Raw genomic sequence first — 27,276 nt, forward strand, 5'->3', positions numbered from 1 at the left:
TGTGGGAAATGGGGCTCGGAGGCAGGAGGAACCCTGGTCTGCTGCCAGCCTTTGCGTGCCTCAGTTTCCCCTCCTCTAGAACTGAATCCTGGCAGCGGCTCACAGGCTTGTGAGGAGCTTAAAGGAATTCATGTCAAGGCCTCTGTCCCCACCCCATCTGTGCACACAGGCCCTCCTAGGCCCTGTCCTGCACCATTCAGTCTGCTCAGTGCCAGTGCTCAGGGCTCAGCATCTGTGGCATGAGTTCCTGCCAGGTCTGCCTGGCCCCCTGCAGTGCTGTGGACAGGCCATCGACACCCACAGCCCTTGGTGGGCCTCTTGGGACCAGAGCTTGACCTTGTCTAGCACACCTGGACCTGGAGAGGCTCCCCCTGCAGCCCCACCCATTCCTCCTTCCCCCCAACTCCTGCAGCCCTCAAGCCAGTTTCCATCCTGGCCAAGCCACCGGTTTGGGTCTGGGTGGTGCTGGGTTCGGGGCTCCACCCAGCAGGGGTGGAGGCTTCTACCTGCTCCCTGGCCAGAGGAGCCTCCAGGCCAGCAGGTGGCCCACCCACCCTCCACAGGCCTGCAGGGGCCACCCTGGCTCTCCTGGGACGGAGCCTTCCTGGTGGCAGACCCCTAAGCTGTGGGGCAGGCACTAGGTCACCTCCAGTTTTTCCAAACTTGGGTGAGCGGCGCCACGCCCTGGACTTGGGATCCTTGGTTTCCCCAGGCCAGGCACTGCCCAGGGATCCCACGTGCTCCCAAACAAGCCCAGGCAGTGGTAGAGACAGCAAGGTAATGATCGAGCCCCAGGACTGGGGCAGCAGCCGGCTGGTCCCTTTTGCAGGAAGGGCTCTAGGTATGGCCCCGGGGCTTGTTCAGGCCCTGGGAGTCCTCCCCGTGTTCCGTCAGAGCCTGAGTCTGTTTACTCCCTGATGTTTATTGGACACCTAATAAGTGCCCCTGTGATTCCAGGTGCTGGGACGCATTGGGGAGCAAGACAGGCCAAGTCCCTCATGTCCATGGTGTTCTAGGTCAGGTAGCACCATGTGGTATAGAAAGGAAGAAACCAAGGCTGGGTGGGACTCAGCGGCTGAGCCCTCGCCTAGCACATGTGGGCCTTGGGCTTCATCCCCAGCTCTGAAAAGAGGAATAAACCAGGACCAGGAATAAGAGAGATGGATGGTCACCAGGGACTCTCCAAGGGGGTGACCTGTGAGCAGAGACCTGAGCAGGTGCAGGCAAGCAGCAGGTGCAGAGGTGCTGGGTGCAGGCAGGTGAGGAGCCCTTGGTCCAGAGGCCCGAGGAGAGTGGCAGCTGGACCACACAGCTGAGTGGTGGTGAGCCCTCGGCAGGGACACAGAGGCGTGGGAGGTGGCTCCTGCACCATCCGTTGGCCACAGGGAGAGGGCAGCTTTGGCCTGCTTTGGTGATGGGTGGGAGGAGGGTGCAGACACAATGCCAAGGCTATGCCCTAACTCGGGCTGGCCCCGGGCGGCCCGAAGCACTGTGGGGGTTGAGTCTTATTCTAGCTGGGTGCCTTGGGCCTCAGGCAGCTCTGGCCTAGGCAGCCAGATGAGGGACTGTGCAGCCGGGGAAGGGGAAGGGGCTGTCTTCCAACATGAGGGCGCTGGGTCCGCACCTCTGGCACTTGGCATGTAGGACAAGAAGACAGCAGAGGGCCAGGTGGTGCTTAGGGGGCACTCATGGCTGCCAGTGGCCGAGGAAGCCCTGGCCCAGTAGTGGCCAGAGTGCTTCTGTGCAGCAACAAGGGCCCCAAGTTCTGACTTCCAAAGGAGGCCAAGGCTGCCGAGGTGGGCTCTGCTCAGGGGGGGAGGCACCCCTGGGAAGGACCCCGGGGAGCAGGACAGGGAGCAGGAAGGGCTGGCTGACCTGGGGCTGGGTAGCCTTCCTGGGGGTCTTCCTGGGGCCTGGGGTCAGGGTGCACATGCAGGGCAGCCCTGGTGGGGCAGCAGGAAGACACAGAAGGAAGGCAGGTATGGGCCAGGCATGAGGGGAGCCAGTGGGGGGCAGGAGCTGGTCACTGCTGCCTCTGAGGGCCAGTCTCTCAGGGCAACTAGGGTGAGGAGAGGCATGGAGGGGATGCAGAGGGGACCCAAGCAGGTATCAGGGCTGGGAGGAGGGCCCTGTGGGATGCCACCCACTCGGGGACACAGCCCAGACAGGTGGGGTCACCTCAGGGCCATCAGCAGGGGCCCCTTACCTCGCCAGATTTTCTCACCTGTGAAGTGGGCCCATCAGCCTGCACTGGCTGAGGAGTGCTTCAGGGGGTCCCCACGTGCAGGGCAATACCGGGGCTGAAGGTGTGTGGGAGCAAGTGCACCCACACAGGCTCCGCCGGCCGCCTCACCTGCCTGGCCCCCCATCCGTTCCCTGTTCTTTCACCTGTCCTTTCTGCATCCCAGCCCCTGAGCTAGAGGACACTGCTCACTTCCCACAGCTCCCCAAGATGGCTGCCACTCTTGCCCCCACTCCCAGAACATTCCATCAGCCTCCTTGCTTGCTGAGGATCTGAGGCCCTTTATAACCTGACGTTTATCTGTAACCAGGTCAACCTCCACACTTCCTTTGATGGGGGGAAACAGGCCCAGGAGCGGGGGGTCCAAGGCCCAGGGCTGGGGGGTGTGCAAAGTGCACTTGGGGACCTACAGTCTTCATGCCACACTGGAGACTCCGGGTGCTGCGGGGCCCTCAGGCCAGAGCTGCCCCTCCAGCCCCCTGCGCTGGCTGTCCAGAGTAGGGAGAGAGGGTGGCTTGACTCTCAGCTCTGCTCTTGTTCCTTCCAGAGGGGGCTGGCCAACCGTCCTCTGAGCCACGCTGTCCACCAGGGTCCACACAGCTGTGGGTGGCCTTGTCTCCCAGTGGTGTTACGTGGTCCCATTCCCACCTGGGGGCCGGGGAGGTGGGCTGCAGGGCCTGGATGCTGTCTCCCTCCTTCAGGCCACCCCATAACCCCGAAGCCTGCCCTGGGTCACTGACAGCCACACCAAGCCTGTCCTCCCCTCCCCCTGATAGAACCAAGTAGGATGTGGAGACCCCTTGGCTGCCATCTCGCTGCCCATCTGGGTGCCTTCTGCCCCTGAAGGGTCCCAGGCATGCCCCTTCCCTGCCGCCCAGACACAGAGGGAGGAGGAAGTGGCCCTGGCATGGGGCCTGTGGGAGCAGGCACCGGTTTAACTGGTTTGGGCTCAGCCTTGAGCTCAGGGTTGGGAGGCCAGGCTGCCCGGAGGTGGGGGGGCGGGGACTGAACCCAGAGCCAGCACACCAGCAGGTGGATGTGGTTCTGTGACTCATGGCCTTGAGTCCCTGCCTGGGGACGGCCCACAGGCCTCCGGGACCCAGCACAGGTTCATGGAGCCTGCTGTGTGCCTGCCTCCAGTCCAGGCAGGCCCTGGGCCACAGCGTGGAGCTGCCCGGTGTGCAGGTGGCCACCCGCCAGGCGGCAGCACATGAGACATGGGGTCCTGGCAGCTGGGATGCAGCCCTGCGGGCAGAAGAAGCAAGGGGCCAGGGTGACTGGAGCCAAGCAGGGGAGGGACAAAGGCCAGAGGGAGGGGGAGGGCAGCGAGGATTCTGCCTTTGCCTGAATGTCCCAGGGGGCCACCAGCGCCAAGCACAGGGCCGAGGGACCCAGTGATGTTGGCTGGAAGATCCCTGTTGATGTGGGGTGGACCTCAGGGCAGGTGGGTGCTGCTGGGGGTGTTGTTGAGGCTACGGGCTGAGAGGTGGGTGAGCCGAGAAGGGGTCAGTGCAGCCTGAGCAGAGGTCAGCCCCGGGCCCAGTTGAAGATAGAGCCAAAAGGGTCTGCTGAGGGTGGGTGTGGGCTGTCTGGGAAGACCCCCGTCTGGCCTGAGCAACCGGAAGGAGATGGAGCAGGGAGACTGGGAGTCCAGTGTAGGACGTGTTGGGCTTGAGGCACTCTCAGAAGTTCCTGTTCAGTGCTGAGGGGCAGGGAAGAGGGCCTGGCCATGAAGCTCTTGATCTAGGAAGCAGCTACGTGGAAGGGGCATTGGCAGACTGCAGCCCCCAGGCCAAGTCCAGGCTGCCCCCTGTGGAAGGCGAGGCCCCAGTGGGTCACAGCTGCACCTGCCTGTTCACATGTGGCCACCCTGTGCTCAGGCAGCAGGGTGCATGGGGCTAGGGCCAGCCAGACCAGCGGAGGACGGAGCTGATGTATTACAGTAAGCTTGGAGTGCGTGGCTAAGGTGGGGGACTTCCCTGATCCCCAGGTCAGGGCTGGAGGACACCCGCCCTTGCCTCCAGGAAGGACACTCGGTCAGTGAGGGCCACACAGTGAGTCACAGCCCAGGACTCCTGCCTCAGCCCCCAGAGGGCTCTGCCCACCTAGAAGCAGTCAGGTTTGAACACACACCACTGGGCTAGCAGGAATCCCAGTGCTGGACGCTCCGCGGACGCTGCACAGCTCTGAAGGTCAGGCTGCCCCGAGATGAGCACCAAGTGGCTGGTGTGATCCTAGCCCTGAGCTGTACCCATGGAGGCCTCCGGGTGACTCAGCACACATTTTCTCACACCTGAGTGGCCCCTGGGACCTGGGTGTGGGCGAGGGAGCGGGGGCCCCTACCCTGCTGACCGGTGTCCCTGGAGGTTCATGGGTAGCCGTCCAGGCCGCTGGGACAGCGGAGACAGGAGTGACTCCGGCACAGCAGGCGGCGGCAGACCCACAGCTCACCTGGGCAACGCTGCTGATGGCCAGGAGGGAACCAGGCCCGCGGGGAAGGACAGAAGGACCTGGTGTCCTGAGTGCTGAAAGCACAGGGACAGGGCAGGAGAGGCCAAAAGGGACCAGCTGCGGGGGCCACCTGAGAGGAGGAGGCACAGAGGAAGGAAGATGGCGGAAGGGCCCTGGGCAGGAAGCTCTGGTGGGTGGCTGGAGGCCTGAGGGGTGGAGGGAGCAGGCCTGGAGTGTCGGGCCAGAGAGGGCTCGGACCTCTTTCTGGGTCCCTGGAAGCCAGAGTGTGTGTCAGAAGTGACCCTGCAGGATGGCCTGGTTGCGACAGCACCATAGGGTGAGGGCCGGTGGGGAAGGGGCTTCGCCCTGGGCCCCAGGGCTCTCTGGACCCCCTGTCTCTGCTCCTTTCAAGACAGGTGCCATAAGAATTTGGGTCCCAGCTGACTCCAGCCTGGGACATGAGGCAGGTGCACAGCAGGGACCCTGAGCGGCACGTGGAGTGGGGTGCACAGCAGGGCCTGAGCCACAGCGGGCAGCAGGGGTCCTGTTGGAGCCCAGGGCCAGTTGGCAGGGGCACCGGCTTGGTGAGCTGCTGTCTTCCCTCCCAGGCAGGCTCCCAGAGTCGGGCAGAGGGACGGAAGGGGCAGAGCCTGAATGGGGGAGGCGGGCCCAGGCCGCCCGCTCCTGATGAAGTTGGCAAACTCTGGCCCTGGAGATAAGGATGAAAGGCCCGTGGCTGCTGCTGTTTGCCTGAGGTGTGGCTGCGGGTGCCAGAGGCCTCTCGGGTGGCTGGCAGGCAGCATGGGGGATGGAATGGCTTCCAGGACAGCCCTATTGTGCCCCTGATGGAATGAGGTCACCCAGCAAGGTAGCCAGGGAAGGACTGGGTAGCCAGATCACCGAGGCCTGCCCATTGCCCTTCCAATACACCTGTCATCAGCCTCCTGTTCCTGTATTCACCCAGAAGAGGGGGGCTAGACAACCCAATGATCTAGGAAGCAGCTACGTGGAATGGGCATTGGCAGACTGTGGCCCCCAGGCCAAGTCCAGGCTGCCCCCTGTGGAAGGCGAGGCCCCAGTGGGTCACAGCTGCACCCCCTGTTCACATGTGGCCACCCTGTGCTCAGGTGGCAGGGTGCATGGGGCTAGGGCCAGCCAGACCAGCAGAGGACGGAGCTGATGTATTACAGCTAAGCTTGGAGTGCGTGGCTAAGGTGGGGGACTTCCCTGATCCCCGGGTCAGGGCTGGAGGACACCCGCCCTTGTAGAAGGCGAGGCCCCAATGGGTCACACAACCTTGGCTCAGTTTATACATTAAAAAAAAAAAATCATAGAATGACCACATGTGGTGGTGCAGGCCTGTAATCCCAGAGACTTGAGAGACTGAGGCAGGAAAACTTCAAGTTCAGGCTCAGCCTCGGCAACTTAGGGAGACCCTGTCTCAAAATGAGAAATCACGAGGCTGGGGTGTGCTCAGTGGTAGAGCGGTTGCCTGGCATGCGCTAGGCCTGGGTTCCATCCCAGCACCAGAACAGAGTGGACCAAGCCAGTGGGGCCAAGCGCAGCCCAGCGCCCTCCTGGGCCACCTGCCCCGGGCAGATCCGGGGGAGGGCCGTGTGCTGGGGTGCGTGGCCCGCAGGCCCCTGGGACAAGGCCACAGTGTCTGGCGAGGTGCAGAGCTGGAAGGTGCTTCCTGGTGGAGAAGCAGCACGCAGAGGGCCCCGGGCAGGCTGCCCGCCAAATGCCCTGTCACTTCCAGTCTCCTTTTAGGAGGTTTTTTTAAAGATAGAGTGAGAGAGGGAGGGAGGGAGAGAGAATTTTTAATATTTATTTTTTAGTTTTCGGCCGACACAACATCTTTGTTGGTATGTGGTGCTGAGGATGGAACCCGGGCCGCACGCATGCCAGGCGAGCGCGCTACCGCTGGAGCCACATCCCCAGCCCCTTTCAGGCGTTTTGCTCTGGGAAGTCGGAGGGAGCTCTGAGTCGGGAAAAGAATGGCCCTCCTCGGGCTCCCCGGACAGCGGCCCGCAGGGGCTCTGGGGGACTTGGGGGCCTGAGTCCCCCCAGGGCCCACCCAGGTCTCCCAGCACCAGGCCCTCTATCTCCAAGAAAGCCCTGGCCTTTGGCTTGCTGGCCATCACTCAAGGGACACCAAGACATGAGAAGTAGGGACTTGGCCCCCTGCCACCCACCCTCACTTGTCACCAGCTTCCCAAAATAACCATCTGAGGGGCCGCCTCTGCCCTGGACGCTTCCGGGGCATCTGGCAAAGAAAGCAGGTTTTGTCCCTGCCTGGCCAGTCCCCGACAGTGACGTCCGAGCCTCAGAGAACAGAGCCCAGAAGAGAGGCTCCTCTCCGGGCAGCCCTGGTGGGGGTCCCTCTCTACGCACACATCACTTCCTGCCGGTCTCCAGGGCCCGGAGAGGCCCTGCTCTGGGGTCCATTGCCCTCTGACCTCCCTGCCTGCTGGTCGATGAAAGGCCCATCTGTGTGGAACCCTGGCAGCCCGCACGCCCAGCTTCCTGGGCAGTGAGCCTGGGGCCCTGGATGGTGGGGGAGCCCTGCTGAGGACGGTGGGAGCTGACGCTCCCAGCCAGGGAACAGGACTGGCAGAGGCCTGGCTCTGCTCTGTGGCCTCGCTGGCAGCCCCGTCCTTTCCTGCCCCTGGGTTTCGGCCAGAGCTCGGACGCAGGTGTGCCTGTGTGTGCACGTGCGTGTGTACAGACACCTGTGACCCTGGGGAAGGACAGGGGGTCTGACCTGGGAGGAACCCAGGCAGCTCGCGTGTCCCTGTCTGGGGACTCGGGCTCTCCCAGGACCCTGACCTCCCCTTGTGTCTGCACCCTGAGGCCTTGACCAGGGCAGATGTGGGGGCACTGATGAGGGCTAAGGCGGGACTTTGCCCATGTGAATGGCTCTCACACTTGCTTGGGTCTGCACCGGGTTCAGCCTAGGCCCACAGGCCCGCAGGGGCCAGGTTCTGACCATCTGGTGAAGCGAGTTCTGAGACCAGGGCCCTACAGACTGGGTTCAGCTGGGGAGAAGGGCCTGGGCCTCACTGGGATGGACAGGGGTTTGCTACACCGCAAGGGAAAGGTGTCCCAGTCTGGAGGCCGCAGCCTGGCTCAGTGAGGAGTCCTGCTTCAGAGGAGTGGGTGCGCCTGGGCCTTGCAGGACGTGGTGGGGTCGGAGGGCAGTGGGCAAGTCAGGGCCTCTGGGGCGCCCGGCCGAAGCCCTCCCAGACCCAGCATGCCCCAGCCTCTAGGCAGTGGGGAGGGGAGGCGTTTCCTGAGGACCTCTAGGTGTCCGCTGTCCTCCATGCCGAGGGCAGTGCAGCCGTCCTGTGACACAGTGCCAGGCCCCAGGTCGCTGAAGGGTTCTCCGGGGACACACACACCCCAGGCCTGACCTCTGGGGCCTGTCCTGCTCCCCGCTCTGGGCTCGCCTTCTGGCTCTGCCACCCACCCACCCACCCACAGAGGCTGCCAGGCCTGTGTGCCGTGGCAAAGGTCAGGGGTGGCTGGCACTCACCCGCTGTCTGTCACCTCGTAAAGGTGCCCTGGGGTCCTGGTGCCTTCCTCTGGGGCTACAGGGAAGGGTGCTGGCATGGCGTGGCCTCCTGCAGCTCAGGCCTCAGCGTAGCTGCAGGACAGGGCCCGGGCCCTGGGACCCACACACCCTGCAACACCCACCAGGGTCCACTGTCCAGCGATCGTGGCACTTGTGGCCAACCTCCTGGGAGCCATCATCAGTGTCACCTGCATCCCAGCCAGCACCAAAGGGGCCACTGTTGATGTCCAGGCTCCTCCCCCGGGTAAGCCCCACCAAGTCCACCTGCCCAGGAGGCCTTAGAGGGGACACAGAGAGACCTGGGTAAAACCGGGAGTGACATGGAGCGGGGCTGGCAGGCTGCAAGGTCCCTGGGGTCCGAGTGTCCCGGGCAGTGTAAGGGCGCTGGTCCGGGGCTCCATGCACATCTGAGGGCAGCAGGAGGGGCAGAGTGCAGGCCAGGTGAGCTCCTCAGAGGGGACCCCTCGAGGGTGGCCCCCATTAGGCCCTACTTATGCCTGGCATGTGGCAAGACCCCGTGCCTCTGCCCAGTGACTAAGAGGTCAGATGGAGAGACCACCTGGGATAGGGGGCCATGACAGATGGCCAGAGAGGGGCCAGGGCAGGGCCTGGGGTGGGGGCCAGAGGCAGGGAGCAGCCAAGAGCAGCTGGGAGGCCCAGACACTGCTCGGAAACGTCCAGGGGGTCGGGCATGCCCTACTGGCCGTCGCCAGCCCTGGGTCACCTGGGCTGGGAACTGAGGGTCGCCCCTGCTCCTGTCCAGGCCCAGGCCCAGTTACCTGAGCACCTCCCAGAATCCATGGCCCTGTCGGGGTGCTGACTGCACGGTGCCCACCAGCACTGTGAGGGGGACCGAGCCTGCAGTCAACTCCCATTCCTGCCTGGGCCTGGGGAGGGAGCCCTGAAGCCCTGCCCTGCAGCCAGGCCAAGGGCCTCCAGCCTCTGACCAGTGTGCCTGGACAGGTGGACCCAAGGCCAGTGTGTTCGACCTGAAGGCCATCAGCCGCCTGCTCCTGCTGCCCGGCGTCTTGCCAGTCTTCCTCATCAAGGTGGTCTCTGGCTTCCCCTCAGGTCAGTCCAGACCTCCCCTCCCCAGGGCTGCCCAGGGCCTGGTGGGGCCAAGTCCCGGCTCTGGGAAAGGAAGCCCACGGTCGAGGGGCGGCCCCTCCCCCATGCTCCAGGTAGTCCTGGTCAGTCTCACCTTCCCTGGAGACCACAAGGCTCACGCAGGTGTCCCGCTCAGGAGAAGACGGCAAAACAGGTGTCTCCCTCACTTCCCTGCCCCCTGCAGACCCCAGCCCTGGAGGAACCAAGGAGGGGTCACCCGGGGCGGCGCGAGGCCCACAGGCCCCACCTCGCACTCTCCGGCCGTACTGCACCAGGGTTTTCTGTACGTCTGGAGTGAGCAGGTGTTCCAGGGACTCCGTGTCCCAGTCACCTGGGAAATGACATGCAGCCCACGACCACTGCAGGGCCCGTAGGGCAGCACTGGTCACAGTTTACCCAGCCATGGTCGTGTCCAGTGGGGATCCTGTCACTCAGACACTCTGCCCAGTTCTAACGTGGGGTTTCTGAGTGACACCAGCTGCAGGGACAGTCACGGCTGAAGGTGGGCCTCTCCTAAGCAGGAGCCCAGGGCTCGTGTCCCTGCCCCTGGCTGGGGGCCCTGCTGACCGCCCAGGGCCTGCCCCACCCACCCAGGGGCCATGCCTGGAGCCCAAGCCGCAGCTTCCGTGAAGGCCTTTGAGGGCTAGGGCTGGAGTCACAGTGAGGCTCGGGGCCAGATGCTCCACATGGCCGCCCTGGCTCTGCCCGTCTAGAACCTCCCCACTCAGACTGCAGCTGGGCAGTGGGATCCCAGAAAGGGCCTTGGGTCCAGCTGGTGTCACGGGTCCCCACCTGGCCAGGCAGGCGCCCTCCCCGGGAGTCAGAGGGGAAGTGGACGCGGTGGCAAGGCTGTGGGCCTCACCTGGTGGGGCTTACCTGGGGGAGCAGCCTGGACATCAGCAGGGCCCTGTCCACCCGCTCCGCCAGGTCTCTTCATGATCATGTTCTCCATCATCTCCATGGACTTCTTCCAGCTGGGGCCTTCCCAGGCTGGCTACCTCATGTCCTTCTTCGGGGTCCTGCAGATGGTAAGTGGGGGCCCGTGCACAGTGTTGGGTGCCTCAGGAGGGGCCGCCTCCTGCTCTGAGCGCGTCTGCTCCTCCCCTCCCTCAAAGCTCTGCCCCCGCCGCTGCCCCCTCCCCCTGCTCCGAGGCTGGGCTGCACTCAGGCCCCGCAGGGTCAGCCCTGTGTGCCCACGGCCTGCCCACCCAGCCACCACCTGGGTCCTGACAAGAGGGGAAGCAGGGACATGTGCTCCTGTCTTGCAGCGTGTCGGGGTCCATGGGCCACTGAGTGGGCAGCAGACAGGGCGGGGAGGGACTGCAGCTCCCGGAGGTGGTCGTGGTGGGAGGTGGTGGGCTCTGGCTGGGCTGCGTCCTGCCCTCTGGCCCCCAGCTGCTCCTGATGGGTAAGTGAGGCTGACCATGGTGCCCACCCCGCAGGGTCTGAGCACATGCATGGACTGAGGCGGAAAGCCCCCATGGCCACAAGAGCCCGGGACTCACCCGGCTGCTGGGCTGTCCTTGCAGGATGCCACTCCGCTGCAGCACGAGGGTCATGAGGTGCCCCTAGAGCAGCTTGAGGTGGGGAACAGGCATCTGTCAGCCCATGGCCATCCCTACCCAAGCCCAGCTCCCCCAACCCCAGAACCTCCTGGGCATCTAACCGGACCCTGGGGAGTGGACACAGGTGGTGACAGGCCCCACACCCTCCCGGCCAGGGCCAGGGACGGCCTCCTGACAGCAGGCCCAGGGAGGGGCTATTCTGGGACTGGAGTGGGAGGGGGCGCTCGGCCTCTCCGGAAGCCTGTGGCATTCCTGGCACCTCCGAGCCACCTGCTCTGCCTCCAGGCCCAGGCTGGCCTAGCCCTGGTACTAAATTAGCCTCTCTCGGGAGGGGCTGGCCCTGCTGTGGGCGAGGAAGGCCCCTGCTCTGGGGCCGCCAGGAGGGCCGCTCTGGTGGAAGCCCAGCCTCAGGAGGTCGCCCCAGGAGCCTTGCCCTGAGGGACCTTCCCTCCTGCCTGGGGCAGCCTCCCTGGGGACAGACACTGGCAGCTGTGGCCAGCGCTGGGGCAGGGGCCGAGCAGGGCTGCAGTGAGTTCAGAGGGAGGACGGTGGCCTGGGTGGGGCAGGAGCCAGGCCTGAGGCAGGCATGCAGGCCCCCGGCCCTGGCTGGGTGCTGAGGCCTGGGCCTGGTGTCTGCCACCTTCTTGAGGCGTTCCCTGACCCCATCAGGGTAGGTGGGCATCCAGAGCCCCTGAGCTCCAACAGCTGGTCCTCTGCCTGTGGCTCCCTGCAGATCACGTCCACCCTAAGCTGCGGCCCAGAGGAGGCCCAGCGTCCCAGTGGGTGCTGCTTCCAGTGTGGGGGGGCTGGGCTGGGCACTGGAGGAGTGGCACCCACACACCCTGAGACGAGGCGTGGGTCGTGACCCTGACTAGCTTGCAGACCTCCATCCCTTAAAGACCCTTGGAGAGAGACCTCCCTGTGGCCCGGCCACCTCCCCCTGACCCACAGCTGCCCCCAGGCACTAGTCATTTGGAGAGGGCCGGGAGAGGATGCACAGAGCAACTGGGGTACCAGGTGGGACTGTCAGTGATGGGGAGCGAGGCGCCCCCACCCCACTGGGTGATACCCCAGGTCGTGGGTACAGAGAGGAGAGGGCATCGGAAGTGGCGCTGCTCTAGGGAGGCGGTGGGGGGGGCTGTGTGGGAGCACCCCAAAAAGTGAGGGGCCTCAGGACATGTGGGTGTCTGTAGAGCAAGGCCTAGGGAGCCAGCCAGAGAGGACGCTCACGGCGGAGCGTGATGTGCCAGTCCGCGTGCAGGAGGGACTCCTCTGCTTCGGCCACTGTGTGGAGGAGGGTGAGCACCCCAGCAGAGATGCGTTGGGGTCAGGCGACCATCTGGGGTCATGTGGACAGGCGGATGGGTCAGCTAGCAGCTGGGAGGGTGAGGAAAAGGGAGTCCAGCTCTGGTGACACTCTGAAGGTCCTTCGGAGGCCGTGGAGATGGGCCCTTGGGCTTGCTGAGGGTTTGGGTGGGTCTGGGTGCTGCCGGGAGAGGCCTCTACCTGGTGGGCCGCGCCTGGTGCTGAGGTCTGACTGACGCACGCCCAGTAGGTCTTCCTGTGAAAACTAAGGGAACCTAAGGCTGAAAGTAGATTGAGGGACATGGGCAGCTCCGCCGGAAGCAGTGAGCCCTGCCAGGCAGAGGGCGGGCTCCCCAGGCTGGGCCGGCCCCACCGCCCAGGCCCTCCTGGCCCCCGCTGCCCCTGCAGCCCCATGCCTGCCGCCTCCCTCCCCTCCCGGCCTCGCCCGGCACTTCCTGCAGGTGAGGGAGCGAGGTGGCCAGATAGGCAGCCGCGCCCTGGCTGGGAGTGGCCTGCAGGCTGCCCTGGTGTCCCTGGTGTCCCTCCCTGGGGCAAGCTTTCCTTCCATCCCAGCAGGAGCCCATCTCCCCTTCAGATGGTGAGGGGCCATTTCTGAGAATGGTGCCCAGCCAGCCTGGGGGGCCCTGACGCGAGACTTAGGCCACAGTCCAGATCCTCTGGCCCTCTCCCATGTCCGCCTCTACCCCCACCCTGCCTAGGTGGTCCAGGGCCTGGTCATCGGGCGGCTAAGCAGTCACTTCTCCGAGGAAGCCCTGCTCCGGGCCAGCGTGCTGGTCTTCATGGTGGTGGGACTGGCCATGGTAAGAGTGCCCACTTTGGATCTCCCCACAAAATAGGGGGTCCCAGGCCAATTCTCTGCCCCTCTGCACCTGGGCAAGGCCACTCCTGGTGCCCTGTCTGTGCCCGAGCCCCAGGGTCTACCTCCAGCCACGTCACGCCGGCCCTCTGGCCCCCTCTTCCCCAGCCCAGCTCTAGGGGGCAGCAGTCAGGGCGGAGAGAGAGGAGCAGGTGCGTCCTCAGCGAGGGCCCACCTGCCCTGTGCAGCCCCTGCTCAGTGTGACCCTGACCATTGCCCCTGCTAGGCGCTGATGTCCACTGTCCTCCACTTCTGCTTCCTGGTGCCTGGCCTGGTCTTCAGCCTCTGCACCCTCAACGTGGTCACCGACAGCATGCTGACCAAGGCTGTCTCGGCCTCAGACACAGGTGATGCTGCATGGGAAGGGGTGCGGGGGGCCAGCTGGGGAAGGGCGGGCAGGCCCTCCTCCCTGGGAGACTGCTGAGCTGCCTAGTGGGTGGGCAGCGGACCAGGCAGCCTGGGACCTGAGGGGGTGGCAGCAAGAGGGATCAGGTGAGAATCTTGCCCACACCCAGCCCTGCACCGGGCCCTGCTGACCAGCCCGGGCCCAGCTGGGGGCGTGGGGGACGGCTTGGCTCAGCCCGGCTCAGACACGGCAGGATCACACTGAAGGAGGCGGGTGGCTGCACTCCAGGCAGGGCGTGTGCGGAGGTGTGGACCCAAAGGCCCTGCCAGCCAGTCAGGAGGCCCGCCTGGGGACGGAAATGGGGGGGGGGGCAGGGGAGCAGAGCACAGGAGGGCCTGGCCGCCCTCCCTGGACAGGCCAGGGCTCCTCCAGGCTTCCTGAGTGGGCACAGCTAGTGAACCCAGGACTCTCCCAGGCCCGTCTGGACCCAGCTGTCCTTCTGGAGGCCAGGAGTCCTGTGCCAGGCTTGGCCCTGCCCTGAGCTGGCACACGCTGGCTGGTTCAGGGTGCTCCTGTGAGCTGGCTGTGCTAGGCTTGGGCTCCTTCCAGGCATTCCCGGTCGCAGGGCCAGAAAGCTTGAGGGCTGGACCGGCCTTCAGCTGACCAACTGCCCAAGAAGGGAAGACAGGGGTAGCCCTCTTCTGCTGGCCTCCTGGCCTCCTGGGCCTCCAAGCCCTTCCAGGCCTGTGAAGCCATGGTGCTAGGAGAGCCGGTCTCCAAACAGCGGGACCAGGAGGGCTTCCTGGAGGAGGCGGCCATTGGAGAGGCACAAAGGAGAAGGTGACTAAGGCCTGCAGAGAGGAGGGCAGGGCCTGGAAGGGAGGAGCAGGCCAGGCCACCAGGGCCACGTCATGCCAGCAACACCACCCTTTGGCTTGGAAGGAGTAGGACCAGGCCCAGCAGCAGCCTGGGAACGTAGCCGCAGGGAGGCGGTAATCGCCCTGGTGTCTGGGCGTCGTGGGCAGTGGGAGAGGGCACTCTGACATTTCCCCACGCCAGGCCCAGGGCGAGGGAGGGGCCTCCACAGGCCCTTATCCCCGCTGAACTCCAAGGGGCCTGGGTTCAGAAGCCCAGGGCCAGAGCCCCTCTGGGCAGTGGGGAGCGGACGTACCACCCCTGGGACTGGGACCCGGGACCCTGCAGGCCTGGGAGGGGAGTTTCGGGGGCCGAATGCTGTCGGAGGGTGGACAGCAGCCATCCTAGGCATGTCCACCCTGGGACAGCGCCCAGAGGGCGTGGAGACCTGGCAACAGGTGAAAGAGCTGGCTGCTCAGGTGGGGGCTCGGGCAGCGGGGAGCCAGAAGGGTGCTCATTGTCCCTGGGTCCTGCTGTACTCCCTGAAGTCCCTCCCCTGCCCCAAGGGGAGTCCACAGGGTGTCTAGGAGATTCCTGGGGGCGGACAGTGGGAGAAGAGGCAGGTCAGGAGGGGCTGTGGGATGGCACTGGGGTGTTGTGCCCACCCAGAACCCTGCCCCGAGCCCCATGGTGTCTTAGAAGACCCTGCCTGGCCAGCCCACTCAGCCCACTCCAGCCACCAGTGGGCCTGGCCCGGCAGCCCAGGCCCTGGGAAGGAGCGCTGAGAGAGCTCCCGGATGTTCTGGGCGGGGCTGGCCAGGTGCAGGTGCCGTCCCCCTGGGCAGGCCTGGGGGGTGGAGCCTGCACCTGACCTGGGGCCCATCCTCAGCTCCTCCCGCACCAGGGAACTTTCTCGAGTAGAGAAGACTCAGCCCCATATCTGGGGAGGCACCTGTGAGGCCCCTGGGGTCCACAGGCCCGTGGGTGGAGGTGAGGAGCAGGTGGAGGCCCCGGGTGGGGGCGCAGGGCGGGTGATATGGGGTAGCCCAGGCCTCCGGTGCTGCGTGGAGACTGGCTGGGCCTGGAGCTAGGAGTGTCTGGGGACAGGAGTGGGCTGAGCCCAGGCAGTGATGTGCCTGTCCAGGGACCTGCTCAGGGCGTGACGGCTGTCTCCTCTTTCCCCAGGGACCATGCTGGGCCTCTGTGCCTCTGTGCAGCCACTGACCCGCACCCTGGGGCCCACTCTGGGTGGCCTCCTGTACCGCAGCTTTGGAGTCCCCATCTTTGGCCATGTGCAGTTTGCTGTCAACTTCTTCCTCCTCCTGGTCCTCTGGAGGAAGCCCATGACACACAAAAGGGACAAAGCCTGGTGACCAGCCCCAGCAATAAACTTTCCTGGGACCTCCTTATGGCCTGATTCCTGTGGGCTCCCGCCTGCGTCTGTCAGCGGAAGTGGGGGGGCGAGCAAGGGGGCTTCAGAGGCCGAAATGCTGCCCAGGGGAGGGGCCTGCAGCTGACCCCCGAGTTCCAGGCACAGGATAACCCCAGTTCCTCCCAGGGCATTCGTCCAGCCATGGAGTCCACCAGCGCAGCCGGTGGGGAATGCCCTGCTGCCGCTCAGCCGGCTCTCATTTCCCAGAGGCAGGGAGCTCTCTGCCCACCCGGCCTGCAGTGTAGCACCAGGAGCTCAAGTGAGTGGGCTTAGAGGGAAGAATGCCAGGCACAGAGATGCACATCTGTCCAGGTGGCTTGGGAGGCTGAAGCAGGAGGATCACAAGGTCGAGGCCAGCCTCAGCAACTTAGTGAGGCCCTAAGCAACTTACTGAGACGCTGTCTCAAAAATAAAAATGGAGATGCAGCTCAGGGTTAAAGCACCCACAGGTTCCATCCGTTGTACCAAAAAAACAAAAAACCCACACACCTAATTTTCCAGAGCAGTGCACTTGGACAGAAGTAACTGCATCCAACCTGCAGAACAGGGGTACTTGGGGGTATTTGAGTACATATAGTAGGCAAAAAAATTTAAAAAAAAACAAAAGAAAAGATCAAGGAAACAAGTCTTGGAAAGGATGTGTGTTAGGGAGCCCCCAGTGGTCTCCCAATTCCCCCAGCTCCGGAACTGCACCACAGACGCTGGGCTAGCCCATCTCCCCAAGACCCCCACTGGGGGGCATTCCTGGCCACTTGCCCTAGGCCAGGAGGGAGAGACCAAGGGAACGGCACCCCCACTCTCACCACCTGCCCCACACCTCCTGGGATAACAGACATTGGTGTGGGGAGGCCAGCGCTGCTGTGGAGACCAGTTGACCAATTTGAAGACCACCACCAGGACAGGAGACTGAGATGCTACTGAGACCACACAGGAAGCCATTAAAACCTGAAAACCCGAACCTCAGAATTCCAAAGTCCCCACACTGGGAGCGCCCTCAGGGAGACACCTCAGATCACCCACTCCCAGCTGGACCCCGTGCCTGCCTGAACCCTGCCCCGCACAGGGCTCACCTCCTGAGCTTGGTCACTCCTCCAGGTGAGGCTGTGTGGGAGACATCTTGGGGGGCTGGGACACAGTCATTGTGAGGTCCCTGTGCTCTTGTTAGCCCTTTGGAACTCCTCCCGAAGACATACTCAGGAGAAAATTCCTCACAAGGAACAATAATTTCCTCTCTGGAGCCAGCACCCAAGACTCTTGCAGGCCACTCAGCAAACGGACAGCCCCTCCCTAGTTCTGGCCCCCTGAGAAGCCTGAGACCCTCCCCACATGGAGGGTCAGCGGCAGGCATTAGGGCTCAGTTCTGGTCCTCCACTCCCTCACCCTGCCCTTCACCAGGCAGCCCCCCAGCCTGGGAACAGCTGGCGTCTCTTCCCTCTTCCTCTACCCCTCGATCTTACGGGGAGGTGACCCACTTCCTGTGCCCTGCCGGCCAGGGGCCAGGTGGCACCGATTCTCTGCGTTTATTTCATAGAGGACACAGCCAGGTGCAGAGGGAGGAGTTACAGCCCGACAGGTATCCCTGGGAGTGGGCTCTCAGGGCTCCCACCCAAGTCAGTCCTGGGCCAGCCTGCCCCACCTTGGAGACGGCCTGGGAACACGATCCCCACCTGCTGGCCCCATGTCTCAGGCACTGGCCAGGAGGACTGGCAGCTGGACTCTAGAGCCATCATGGTCGGGCCCAGGGTGGGGTCAAGGGGAGTGCATTGGGGCAGGCAGCCAGAAGGCCTTCCTGTTGGCTGGCCACTGGACAGGTGGTGTGTGGGCAAGAGGAGGCAGTTGAGGACAGCCGCCCCTCCCTGTACAGCAGCAGCTCAGGTCTGGGGGAGGTGCACTGGCTTTGGGGACAGGCAGTGAGTGGACTCCCACGGCAGGCATAGCCACCAGTCTTGTCCTCACACCACACCCAGGAGTAGAGGGTAGCCAGGGCCACACCCAAGGCATTTCCTGGCCTCTGGGGAGGCTTTGGACCCCACCCAGCAATGACAATGTTCATTCAAAGCTACTTTCCTGTCTTCTGGCTGGCCAGGGCCGGGACTGCAGCCCTTCCCTCCACCCTCCCAGCAGGAACCTGCCCACGACTGGCTGGTAGAAAAAGAATAAGTCATGTCATTTATTTGGAATGGGCACTTGGTTGCAAAAACAAAATATTAAAGACAGAACGTTTGACAACAAATAACATCAAAATAAATACATAGATAGTCCAATAAGTTAATGCGCCCGCGCAGCGGGGCGAGGTTCCGCACGCACGGGAACGTCCTCCTCTATGGGGCAGGAAAGCGGCGCCTTGTCCTCGCGTGGTCAGCGGGTGTACCGCCCGCCCGAGCTCCCGCCGTCCCGGGCACCCCTTGGGCTCCTGCCCAACACGGCCATGCGGCCGGTTCGGCCAGACTGGTCCGGTGTGGCTCTGTGGGGAGAGGGCTGGGTCAGGCAGGCGTGCCAGAGCGAGTCGGGGGGCAGCTTGTGGGTCCCCGAGATCCTGACGCGAGTGGGGCAAGGGACGGCTCCTGCCGCGCACCCGAGACGCCGTGGTTGTGCGGTGCCAGGTCCCCGAGGTAGCAAAACCTCCCTCCGGAATCGGAAGTTGGAGTTTTCCCAAGGGCGCGGGTCTCCGGCTGAGGGTCAGGGCCCCCACCCCGAGGGCTCCCCGGAGACCCCGGCCCGACGCCGCCCGGGACGCGCGGGCGACACTCACCGCGGCGCGGGCTCAGGGCGCACGGGCCGAGCCGGGCTCGGGCTGCGCGGCGGGCGCGGCGCGCTCCTGGCGGCTGCGGAAGTCCTCCAGGGCGCGGCGGTTCTGGAAGTCGATAAGCGCCAGAGTGATGGCCGCGTTCCAGCAGCTCTCGCCGGCGCAGCGGAAGTCGATCTCCTTGCGGTCGGTGGTGACGATGGTGAAGTAGACGTACTTGCCCGTGCGCTCCACGCAGTCCACCTTGAGGATGGAGTGGAAGCGCAGCTCCTTGGGGCGCGCGCCGGGCCCGGCGGGGAAGAGGCGCAGGCGGTCGGGGGTGAGCACGCCGCGCTTCTTCTTCCACAGCTGGAACAGGCTGTCGCTGCGCTTCTCCAGCTCGCCCTCGCGCAGCACCTCGCCGGGGGTCTTCATGTCGGGCGAGCGCTCGGGCGGTGGCGGCGCCGGCTGTGCGCCTCGCGGCCCGGCGCGGCGCTTATGTAGGCCCCGCCCCGCGGCCGGCCCCGCCCCGCGTCACGCCCCCGCAGGCCACGCCCTGGGCCCACCCCGCCGGCCTTCCGGGGCTGGCCTCCGCGTCCCTGCCCCAGCCTCTCCTGCTCCTGACGTCCCAGCTGCCCGGCCCGGTAGGGTGACTCGCGATCTCCACCCCACCCGGGCGCCGGCCCCGCGGAGGAATGCGCTGCAGCCGGCCGTGCCCGCGGTGACTCACCGCCGGGAAGCGCCCGCGGGCCCTGGACTGGTCCGGGAAGGGGGACAGTAGGCCTGGGACCCGTTCGCCCAGGCGACCCGAGATCTGGCCCTGCCGTTCCAGAGCTCTGGGTCGCGGCGCCTCTCGAGGTCGCTTTCGGGGTCACCCCAGACGCTCTCCAAAAATGGCCCTGCCCCAGCAGGCCTTATTGACCATCTTGGCACCCAGGGACTGCGCTTGGACTTCCCCCTGAGCCTGTTTCCCTTCTGTCAAATGGGGACAGTGACCGTTATTAGCTCAGGCAGCACATGGGAAGGGTTCAGCAACCGGCAGGAGGAAGGCATTTACCCTCCTCCGTGGGCCCGTGTGTGTCCCCAGCTGGGAGAGGACTCTGGCAGGGATGATGCAGCCCAGACCGGAGAGAGGCCAGGGGGGTATAGGGGGTGGCGGCCAGCAGGGATATGCCCACGGGACCAGCCTGACCGCCAGGGGCCACGGCGGCGGCTGCGTCATCGCCTCCCAGCCGGGCAGCCAGGCTGTCATTTATCGTCTTCCTTTAAAGGGCTTAATAGGAGCAGGAAGCCAAGGCCAGCTCCCGGTTCCCAGGGGTGGGGGTGGGGGTGCCAGGCTGTTCCAGGGCCCCCACCAGGGGCAGTCCTGGCAGGGGTGCTGCCCGGAAGTCCCACACTGAGGCTGGGAACAGCCTCCCCAGCTTCCTCCTCTGCAAGACTGGCAAAAGTGAAAGGCCGGCCCTGGGTTCAGGACACTACAAAGTTCAGAAGTGATAACAGAGCACACAACCGAGTTCCTGGACCCACCCTGCCCCACCCTGCGTGTCCTGGACAAGCCCCTTAACCTCCCAGAGCACAGTCCAGGATCGGGCCCTCAGGGTCACTTTGAGGAGTTAAAGGAGCTGGGCAGGCACAGAGGGCTAGGAGCATGGCCAGGTGGGGTGGGTGTGGGAGGGCCAGGGGGGTGGACCCAGAGTGGGGCGCCCAGGATTCTGGCCTGTGGAGAACACCAGCATAAGGACTCGTGGCCAGGCATCTGGTCCTGCCTGTGACCTGTGGGGTGAGCAGGCCAGAGGGGTGAGTGAGGAGAGATTCCCCCGCAGGACCCTCCATTAATAGGGAGTGAGCTCCCCATCCCTGCAGGCATCCCGGCTGACTGGTCAGCCGCAGGTGGGCGGGGGTAACACAGGATCATGCTAGGGGAGACCTCAGGAGGCTGTGGACTCTCCCTGGGCCCTCCCCCAGCAGCCTGGTCACTGTCCTGCTCTGTCCTGTGCAGGTCGTGGGCTGCGAGCAGACAGGCTGGGCAAGAGTCTCCTCTGGGAAGTGGGAGGTAGGGGAAGGGACGAGAGGCAGAGTCACTACAAGCCCACAGGTGCCCAGTGCCCTGCCTGGAACCCCCAGACCCAACAGAGCCCCCCAGCTCACCTCCCCCTCCCAGAACCAGCCAGTGGAGCCTCGGCCCTGGGCCTCCCAGGCACCTGGCATTGCTTGAGCACCTACGGGCCTGGCTGGTGCTGGGACCCCAGAGGAGAGGGGAGGGGAGACCCACTTCACTGCAGGTGCCAGCAGGGGCATGGCACACATGGGAACAGGTGGCAGGGGACCATGGGACGGAGAGGACAGCTTGGAGGACTCTGCTGGAAGTCCTGAGGAGACCCCAAAGGCCAGGTGGTACCAGTGTGCTGGGCACTATTCCCAGCCGCCACCCACTAGCCAGGGAACACCTGAAGTGGGTGTTCTACCCTCTAGGTGAAAAAGCCTGGCTGGGGAGACGCTGGGGCCCCAGGAGGCCAGTGCGAGAAGCCGCCCTGCTTGCTGCGGGCCCCTGCTCCTCTCGCCCGAGCCCTGCACTCTCAGGGAACCTCACCCCCACTGGACAGGGACCAGCGTGGGGCAGGGCGTGAGGCCTGGTGGGGGCCTCTCCGGGCTTCCTGCCAGCCCAGCCCAGGCCCCTGGGCTCTCTGCACAGGCCAGACCAGGTACGGTGTGTCGCTCCTGATGGACTCGGGGCAGGCCGAGGCCGGGCCCACCGTCAACAGCCCCACCCAGAAGCCCGAGGACCCCCACTGCTGATGACCTGGGCTCCTGCCTGGCCAAAGCCCTCTGCTTAGGACCTTGGGAGCTGCTGCCAACCTCCACCTCAGTGACACCCTGGGAGCAGTTACCCCCTTACAAATGCTCAAACAGGAGCAGCAGCATGCACGGTCACACTGCCACCAGGCCCCGTCCAATGCCCCAGGTGGGCCACCTCAGGGCCCTCTCTGGAGCATGGGGACTGTGGACCCTGTTTCTCAGGCTTTTGGGGATAGGGATGCGGAGGGGGCAAAGCTCCGTGTAGGAACCCGAGTGAGGACCTTGGGAGCCTCGCAGGCTGTTTGACAGGCCAGAGCCCAGAGGTCCTTCAGTGGTTGGAGACCAGGACCCACCAACTTCCTGCTGGCCACAGGGCCCTGGTGTGGATCTGGGCTGCCTCCCGGAAGCTGTGTCTGCCAGGGCTCTAGGCCAGGCAGGTGCTGGAGAGGGAGATGTGTACTCAGGAGTGGTACTCAGAGAGGTGAAGCAACCCAGTCAGGACCACACAGCATTCCGAGGCCCGTTCTGCGCCCCCTGCAGTCTCCTGCCCCTGTGGCTGAGACCTGGACGGGCCGTGCTGGCTCTGCCTCACTTGGTGGGGTCAGGCGGCGTCAGTCCCAGCCAAGTTTACTAATATCTATCTGAGGGCTGCATCCGGGATTCCCAGAGCCTGGGCAGAGGGCCTCCACCACAGGCAGCGGCAGGTCAGACTGGGTCCCCAAACATCCGGCCTGGACACTCACTGCCCTGCCCAGCTCCCTGGCCCCTTGGTGCTGGAGCCCAGCAGTGGGCGGAATGGGGACACCTCTTTGAAACTCCCGAGTGAGAAGTGAGTGAGGTCACTTCCCCGTGGTGACGAGACCAGCCCTCAGGCACTCGCCCAACCAGCAGGACAGTCTGGGGCCTGTGAGGAAGCTGTGTGTCATGGTACCTGGGGCGGGATTCCACCTCTTCCTGTGGGCGGCTTGAGGAAAGTCTCCTGTTCCCCTGCTGCCAGGACCCCTGCTCTCCTCCTCCTCCTCCAGGAAGTCTCCTGGGATTGCCAGGGCACCCTGCGTCTACTGCTCGGGCCCAGCTGCTCACACAGGAACCTGGGGGCCGGAGTCATGTGGCCCAAGCCAGGGACTGTGACTCAGCCCTCCCTGGGCCTCTCCTCCCAGCCGCAGCCTGAGGAAAGTGAGAGGCCCAGGGCGGGAGGCGGGTAGGCCTGCCCCACCTGGTTTCAGTCACCATGGCTAGGCCCCGGGGGTGACTCCCATCTCGGGCTCCCTGAGCCCCCTGCCTGGAGCCTTGAAGCACAGGTGCCACCTCACCAGGTATTGAGGACCCAGTGACAAACAGCGCTGCTACCCAGGACACCTCCCCTCCTTGGCATAAGGGTGAGCCCTCTTCATGCCTCAGCACCCTGCCAGGAAGGATCCCAGGAGGCCCGGTCCACCAGCCTGGCCCTCTCTACCCACTGCTCACCAAAATGGCCCATCTGCCCCAGTGACCCCAGCCCCCTCTCCTGCCGGGATCCGAACTTGCTGAGGTGGGGGCTGGGTGCAATGCCAAGAGGGAGCAGCTGGGGTGTGGGCAGTGGGCCCCTGGGCCTCCCCCTGTGGGTCCATCTGCCCCCACCCCCCAACCTGTTTGGCTCTGAGTCCTGCTGGGGAGGGACATCTGAGGAGCGCTGGGACAGGCGGTGGGAGTGTCCTGGAGCCCCCTCCGGACAGAGGATCGTCCGCCTTGTGTGCTCCAGAGAGCAGCCCTGGCGGTCCAGGGGGGCCCCAGCTGAGGGGTACTGCAGGGCAGGGCCAGCACCTCTGCCCAGCTGGGGTGGAGTCACCTGACAGCTGGACAGGATGTGGACCCTCCAGGGTTAGGGGAGAAGGGTCCTGTCTGACACCTGTGTCACCCACAGAATGGGGAGGAGCAGCCCGCTGACGAGCAGGGGACCCTGGAGAGAACTGAATGGATGAACAAAGCAGGAAGGGACTGAGGTGGCCCCCATCCTGGAGGGTGGCCAGTCCCCAGAGGCTCCTCAGGCACAGAGACCGTGTCTGCTCGCGGCCCGCCCTGCCCGGCTCCTCCTTTGGCAGGTGGGGGACAGGCCTCCACGCGAGTTTCCCGTGAGTTCTTCCCTACTGTAAAGAATGACCAGGGGCTGGGCTGGGGCTCAGTGGTAAGGCTCTCACCCAGCAGGGGCAGAGCCCTGGTTCCACCCCTGGCACCCCACAAAAAACACTTAACGTTAAGTCAAGGTATTGTGTGCAACTACAACCAAAAAGTAAATACTAAAAAAAGAATTACCAAAATCAGTTACCAGTTGTAGACACAAAAGGGAAGAAAAAAGGCTAAAACCTCATTTGTCCCCACCAAGGACGACGTGGCCTTTGATCCTTTTAAAAAATATGGACAGGCCTGGTTTTTGCCGTGGCTGTCAGCACACCTACCTGGGGCTGAAGCGGGAGGACCACAGGCCAAGGCCACCCGGGGCAACTCGGTGACACCCTGTCTAAAGTAAAACTAGGTGCACCTGCGTCTCCTTGTACATTTAACAGGACTGCCGCGTGGTCACAGAACTGAAAGCAGGGACGGAGAGGGCGGAGGACAGACAGGGAGGTTTCCACCTGGGAAGGAAGGGCACGCTGACACACTGCAGCCAGGCGGGCGGCCACCATGCTGATAAGCCAGTCACAAAGGGCAGACACGGTGCCATCTGTTCCACGTGGCCTGAGAGCGATCAGAGTGACACGGGAGCCTGGGCCCGGGAGCCGGTGTGGGCGAGGAGGAAGCTGCGGAGGTGGAGGCGTGACACCGCAAACCTAGAGAGTGTGCCCGGCGCCGGCTGCTAGCGGTGGTCAGGAGGCAAGCCGGCCGTGCGGTGCCACCCGCAGCGTCATGGGGTCAGCTTAACCACTGAGTTCCACGCTCAGCCCTTTCTATTTTTTGTTCTAGGACAGGACCTCACTAGGTCGCTGAGGCTGGCCTGGAGCTTGCCATCGTCCTGCCTTAGCCTCGAGGGTCGCTGGTGGACGGTGTATGCCACCACTCCCAGCTTCCTTGGGGCTTTCTGTGCCCATGCCTCCAGATATGCATGGCCTGTTCCCTGACGGTCATTTCTCCTTTCCTATCAGCCCATCATGAGCTGAATGGTGGCCCCCAAATCACATGTTCATGTCCCAATCCCCAGAATATGTTAGTGTGACCTTTAGGAAGGAGATGTGAGTGAGTTATTACCTGGTTGGCCCTAAATGCCATCTCAAGTGTCCTCTAAGAGAAGCGTGAGGAGGAGAGTGCCCACAGGGAAGGCCATGTGAAGACAGAGGCAGAGATGGAGTGGCCTGGAGCCCGGTGGCCTTCAGAGTGCAGCCCCGGCACACCCTGACCTCCCACCTGGCCTGGTTGGGGTCCTTCTTCAGCAGCCCAGGGGGTGGGGCTGGAGCCAGGCTCAGGTCGGGATGGATGTGTGGGTACCGGAGGCTGCAGCTGGTGAGGCCAGGAAAGGCCCCACGGCAGAGGAGATCCGAGGAGCCTGAAACAGACTGGATCTGGGGGCCCCCCGAGACCAGGAACACCTTCCTCGGGCTGAGAGCAGAGGCTGTCGGTAGCACCCCTTCCCGAAGCTGAGGGTGGGCAAGGAGGGTGCCCGTAAGGCTGATGGGCGCCAGCTCCCTCCTGGCTGGCTGGCCCAGGCTCCTCTGCTTCCCCACTTTGCCCCCTTTCCAGGCCGGCTACATTTGCAGACCGACAGTGCCCAGCTCTGGTTTCCGAGCCTTAACAGCTGTGTGTGTGTGTGTGGGGGGGGGGGTGGGGGCAGAGGAGAAACACTGGCTGCGTCTCCCAGTTTCATCAAACTGCATGAAGTTCTTGTCCTTCTCCCCTTCCTGCCCACTCCTTATGTGGTGGGCAGGGGAATCTGGCCAGCTGGGACCCAGGCAGCATCCCTGGGCTAGGCTGCCTTCACTAGCTGACCTTCCCCGGCCAGGTCTGGACAAGGACAGAAACACCTCCAGGTCCAGGCAGACAGCCAGAGGCCGGGTTCCCTGGATCAGCTGGCCCAGAGTGGACATGGCACTGTGGGGGACAGAGATGCCCAACAGCTCTGGCATCTAAATCGTGGACTGTGAGGGCGGAGGCGGACTCTGACCCAGGAGGCCAGGGAGGAGCAGGCTTGGGCACATTCCTGTGTCCCTGGGGAGGCGCCGGCAGGGGTGCCTTCCCCAGCTGCCCCTACTGCCTCTCTTGGGAACACAATGACCCCTGGCCCAGCCCATGACCCAGGTTACCTTGCCCCTCAAGTTCCCCTTTCCTGACACCTGGGGACCAGGACATGAGCATCTCTTCTGCATCCCACCCCTCCTCTACACAGTGGGGACTCTCAGAGGGCCCCTCACTGACCCCAGTCCCTCTCTAGCCTTTTGCTGAATGCACTGAGGGCCCCTTTGTCCCCAGCTCTGCCTCTGAGGTGACCCCAAGAGCAGGGCCTGGAGTGCACTCACAGCTGCCCTCCCCTCCCTCCCTGCAGAGCGGGAACAGGGCAGGGGGAGCCCTGAAGCCTCCTCTGGGCCCCTGCACAGTGCTCTCCCGGCTCGCCAGGGCCAAGGGCCCAGCCTTCCGCCAGACTGGGAGGGCAGCTGGGGTAGCCCTGACCCTACCAGGGGTCTCCCCACTTCTTGGAGGCAGACGCTGGGGTCTGAGAGTACCAGACTCCTAGGAGCCCAGGAATGCCTGCCCCGGGCACCTGTGCTGGGTTGTCATGGAAAGTTACATCCGGCTACCGCCCTCCCAGAGTGTTGAGTCAGCCCGGACCAGGTGGTGACTGGCCACAGTGGTGACAGCCTGGGTCTGCAGGCGGGGCTCTGCTTGGGCACACAGAGGTGGCTCAGTCTCAGTAGGTGGCCGAGGAGGCTGAGAAAGGGCTCCAGGTTCTGCAGCCTGTGCACCCTGGGACAAGCCTCTGACTCTCACAAAGTGCCAGGGAAAGGCGCTCAGCAGGTCCGCCAGGGCTCCTGGGGCCTGCCACCAGGTGCCCCAGGCAGGGAGGGGGGTGTCTGCCTCCAGAGGTGCTGGCAGCTGGGAAGGGCCTGCAGAGGGCAGAGTCCACCCAGTGGGCAGCGGGTGGCCCTGCAGGCAGGGAGCCAAGGACGCCCATAACGGGGATGTGAGGCCCAATGAGGGGTCCGCACCTTCTCTAAAAGGAGAGCTCCCTCCAGGTGTTGGGGCTAGAGGCAGAAGGCAGAGATGGCCATGTCTCCCACCGCCTGTCCCAGCGCTCCCCTGAACCCCTCCTCCCCAGCAGGACTCAGAGCCAAACAGGTTGGGGGGTAGAGGCAGATGGACCCACTGCGGGAGGCCCAGGGGCCCACCACCCACACCCCAGCTGCTCCCTCTTGGCACTGCACCCAACTCCCACCTCAGAGCACCTCCAGATCCCGGCAGGAGAGGGGGCTGGGGTCACTGGGGCCAGATCTGGCCATTCTGGTGAGCAATGGGTAGCAGAGGGCCAGGCTGGTGGACTTGGTCTCCTGGGATCCTTTCTTTGGGCATGGGATGCCAGGAGCTGCAGGGGAGGTCAGGGGTCAGGCCTCTGCGGGACCCCTGCCCTAGGTAAACAGGTGGCAGCCCATACAGCAGACAGGCCACAGGGCAGGGTGACTTCATAGACACACCTTCACTGAGCCCCTTCTGAGTGTCTCTGCTGACTGGGGGCACCCACGTCCCCATTGCTCAGTGCTCCCCAGCCCTGCCCAGCTGCCAGGCCGTTCCCATGGACTCCCTGCCCCGAGCTGGTCCGACCAGAGGCTGTGTGGAAGCTCTAGTGCGGTGCTCAGCTGGGGTCTGAAGTGCCTCATTGGTTGCTCCTGTGACACAGGAGACCCAGGCCTGAGGGACACAGCTCCCCAGGGGGTGGCTGCTAGGGGCAAGCATGTGGGGATAGACTGGAGCAGCTCCCAGTGTCCTGGGAAGGAAGGCCCTTGGAAAGAGCACTGTGCCAGCCTGGGCTGGGGACGTCCTC

General features: G+C 64.4%; 2 protein-coding genes across 5 annotated transcripts in view; one reads left to right on the plus strand and one right to left on the minus strand.

The window, feature by feature from the left end:
• Nucleotides 1-15,727, plus strand: part of Slc22a18 (solute carrier family 22 member 18) — a 24,240-nt gene extending 8,513 nt beyond the window's left edge. For all 4 annotated transcript variants that reach the window (XM_046444881.2, XM_046444880.2, XM_046444879.2 and 1 more), the window contains 6 exons: nt 8,393-8,511; nt 9,231-9,338; nt 10,302-10,402; nt 12,964-13,065; nt 13,348-13,468; nt 15,508-15,727. In XM_046444881.2, the coding sequence (XP_046300837.1) occupies nt 8,393-8,511; nt 9,231-9,338; nt 10,302-10,402; nt 12,964-13,065; nt 13,348-13,468; nt 15,508-15,695 (739 nt within the window). In that variant the 3' untranslated portion in view covers nt 15,696-15,727. The remainder of the gene's footprint in view (nt 1-8,392; nt 8,512-9,230; nt 9,339-10,301; nt 10,403-12,963; nt 13,066-13,347; nt 13,469-15,507) is intronic.
• Nucleotides 15,728-17,897: 2,170 nt separating this feature from the next.
• On the minus strand, nt 17,898-18,977 carry Phlda2 (pleckstrin homology like domain family A member 2). The gene is made up of 2 exons (XM_046444882.2): nt 18,507-18,977; nt 17,898-18,218 (listed from the first exon to the last, which is right to left on the minus strand). The coding sequence occupies exon 1, from the start codon at nt 18,912-18,914 to the stop codon at nt 18,519-18,521; it is 396 nt and encodes a 131-aa protein (XP_046300838.1). The 5' UTR covers nt 18,915-18,977; the 3' UTR covers nt 17,898-18,218; nt 18,507-18,518.
• Between the last annotated feature and the right edge of the window lie 8,299 nt (nt 18,978-27,276).

This window comes from Marmota monax, unplaced genomic scaffold (genome assembly GCF_021218885.2).
Source record: "Marmota monax isolate L192 unplaced genomic scaffold, Marmota_monax_Labrador192_F-V1.1 WCK01_AAM20220418_F8-fsc00038, whole genome shotgun sequence".
Lineage (NCBI taxonomy): Eukaryota > Metazoa > Chordata > Mammalia > Rodentia > Sciuridae > Marmota > Marmota monax.

Bases quoted from the DNA above. Each gene is read 5' to 3' on its own strand.
- Phlda2 (XM_046444882.2), bottom strand. From the start codon at position 18,914: ATGAAGACCCCCGGCGAGGTGCTGCGCGAGGGCGAGCTGGAGAAGCGC.